This window comes from Anarrhichthys ocellatus, unplaced genomic scaffold (assembly GCF_004355925.1).
Source record: "Anarrhichthys ocellatus isolate YVR2014 unplaced genomic scaffold, GSC_Weel_1.0 scaffold62, whole genome shotgun sequence".
Taxonomy (NCBI): domain Eukaryota; kingdom Metazoa; phylum Chordata; class Actinopteri; order Perciformes; family Anarhichadidae; genus Anarrhichthys; species Anarrhichthys ocellatus.
The window spans coordinates 1,048,392-1,051,352 of NW_022280092.1; the positions used below are offsets into that span (position 1 = coordinate 1,048,392).

The following is a 2,961-nucleotide window of genomic DNA, read 5'->3' on the forward strand; positions in this document are numbered from 1 at the left end:
CCGGTTCTCTGGTGCTACAATCATATCATAAAAGCTACACAGAGCCTGTACAGTCCTTAAGAGATACACAAACAGGCAACCCACTGAAAACCTGAACTCTCAATGTGTTTTTGTTTGACATCTTAAAGTATCAGCGCATTTAAACAGGTCACAAAGAGCCAATGAGACCGACCCGTGGAATGGCTTGGGATTCAGGGATGACGCAGCTACTGTATCCTGGAGCTGAATAACCGGAGCGCACAGATGATGAGCGGAAGCGCCAGTGCGCACCTCCCTTTAATAATCTCGTTGAGCAGCGTCGCTGTCTTTTCAGCACCACTCACTGACAATCCAACCGACCGGAGAGGCAACACAGGCGAAACTGATTTCCCTGCAACCCTCTGTGGATTTTTTTTAAATCAAGATTACAAATCAGTACAACTTTTTTTCTCTGTAAAAGGAGCTACCAAATCCTGGTTCCGAGTTTCCATCTGCTGAAAGTAAGAATTGAGATTTGGTTTTTTTTTTCAGGAGCGACCATGTGGTTTGTGGATGTATGATTTTATGATTTTTCACTGCGGATTTTGATTTGTTTGTTTCCATGGTTTCACTATAAACTAAGTTCGGTCATTTTTTTATCACTCTTTGGAAGTCTAGAAAAATGCCCGCAACCACTTGAATTAACGTGTTGTAGTTGTAATGAGTTTATTATTTTACGGGAGACTTCAAACCCTCAGTCAGTAATTACGGAGCCCTTGTTTTCCTTTAATAAGTGGAATTTGCGTATCCAGTCGGGATGCTGGTTCTAGTAGTTGGACTTTTGTACCTGGTCAGTGGAGGCACGGTGCGAAGCCAGGATGCTACAGGTAGCCGCTTCGTTTGTAACGCCATTCCCCCGGGCGCAGAGCCGGGCTGCGGGTACGATCCCACGGGGAACCGTGTCCAGAGCAGCAGCCCCGTGGAGGACGAGCTGCGGAACACGATCATCCAGCTCCGGGAGACCATCCTGCAGCAGAAGGAGACCATCGTGAGCCAGCAGGGGACCATCAAGGAGCTCAACTCCAAGCTGGTGCGCTGCGAGGCGGCAGCCGACGAGTCGCCGCAGGGCAGGTCCCGAGGTCAGGGCTCCAGACGGAAGGAATACGGCAAGAACACCATGGGGGACCTGCCCCGGGACCCCGGCGATACCATAGACCAGCTGGGCAAGACCATGCAGAGTCTCAAGGGTCGGCTGGAGAACTTGGAGGTAAGATGGCACAAAAATGCTGCTCCTGCATAAACGAGCCAGAAAAGAACTTGGGTTCCCCCCGAAACCTATTAATTACTTCTATTAATAGCCACCAACAAAGCCAACTGCAGTATACATATTTTCATGCATATTTTTTTGCAATATCTTTTAGCCCTTTCACAAGTAATATTCCTGACGCACACACGTCTGATAATAGGCCTACTCTGTGCTGCAGGAGTCCTCTCAGGGGGATCGTGAGATCAGAGGGTCACGTAATAGGCATGTCACATCAATGCGTTTTTATCATTAAAAGATAACTCTGATGGCGAAACCCGCAGGATATAGTCGTCAATAAGGAATAAAAAAAAACGTTTCAAAGGTAATCACGCATGTGTTCCAGTGATTTGTGAACGCAACCTTGAATAATGTATGACTGCTGTGTGCGTGTGTGTGCGCGCGTGTGTGTGTGTGTGTGTGTGTGTGTGTGTGTGCGTGTTCCACATAATGTTTTATTTGCAGTCATGTGCCTAATTAATCATAGCAGCTGATGGAATTAATTCCCGCAGATTTCACCTGCATCAAATGCTCAATGGTTTAGTCGTTCATAAATTCCCGTTGCCCTGCAGAGCTTTATCTCAACCAGCCTCAGGAGACCTGCTGTGTGCATTCATTCCACAAGGCTCAGAGATCACAACTGATATTGAGGTCACCTATAGTGAAGTGCTTTACATACAGCAGAAGGCCAGTGTAAGCCCTGGCTTTATCTCTTATGTCATGTTAACAGTGAAGTGCATTTTTCATCATCTGACAGCCCTGATAACATAAACAATCACAACTCTAATTATTTAAATTCAAGGTTGTTTCTGTGTACAGTATGCTGCATTGCTGATCCATCCATCTCTCTAGTCCCTTCCCCGTCACCCTCTCTCCCTGATTGGACACTTTAATACCCCAATCAAATCAAGGATATACTGCAGCTGTGAGGATACATATTATATTGCATTTCAATCACATATCTATTGATCTGCATCTTCTTAACATAATGATTGTAAGACTGGCTGATAGTGTATGGGTCCCTTGAGCAGGACCTCTCCAACTAATCAAACACCATTTCTCAACAATTGCATTCAGGACCTTGCGTTTGCACCAGATTGCAAGGGAATCACTCATTTGAGCTATTCAGATGGCTCCATTGTGTCATGAAAGATTAATCAAACTCTGTGAATGGGTCACAAAGTGTGTAAATCCCAGACCGCAGGACAACATCAACACACGCTTTAGAAATGAACATCTGAGGGCATTTTGCTGCACAGTGAAAGCACCACCTAAGTGTGGAACTGTGCCGTTTTTGTCTGCCCCCTTTTTTCAAAAAACATCTGTGATCACGCCTGGTGTGACGTCACTCGTGGAGCCAACCTAATACCCTGTCCAGTCATGGGTGTTTGGCAGGTCACCAATCAAAGTCTGCCGCAGGAACAAACTGTCTTCATTTTGATATTGCTGTATCAAAAACAATGGTGCTAAAAGGATATCAGGCCTAAAGGGTCAATGCAATCAGTCCTCTACTGGAAATCTAGGTCTTTATGCAGACTGAATGCTTGTTTGAGTGCACAAGATTAACTGGATTAAATGTCTGTCATTGTTCGTATGTGTCATTCCCTTCTGGCCCCATTCCATCCATCCATCCATCCATCCATCAATCCATCCATCCATCCATCCATTCATCCATCATTCATTCATTCATCCATTCATCC

The 2,961-nt window shown here is 45.5% G+C and overlaps 1 protein-coding gene across 2 annotated transcripts in view; it reads left to right on the plus strand.

Moving 5' to 3' along the window:
* The first annotated feature begins 268 nt into the window (after positions 1-268).
* Positions 269-2,961, plus strand: part of nptx2a (neuronal pentraxin 2a) — a 10,988-nt gene continuing 8,295 nt past the window's right edge. For both annotated transcript variants that reach the window (XM_031872281.1, XM_031872282.1), the window contains exon 1: positions 269-1,225. In XM_031872281.1, coding sequence (XP_031728141.1) covers positions 776-1,225 — 450 coding nt within the window. In that variant the 5' untranslated portion in view covers positions 269-775. The remainder of the gene's footprint in view (positions 1,226-2,961) is intronic.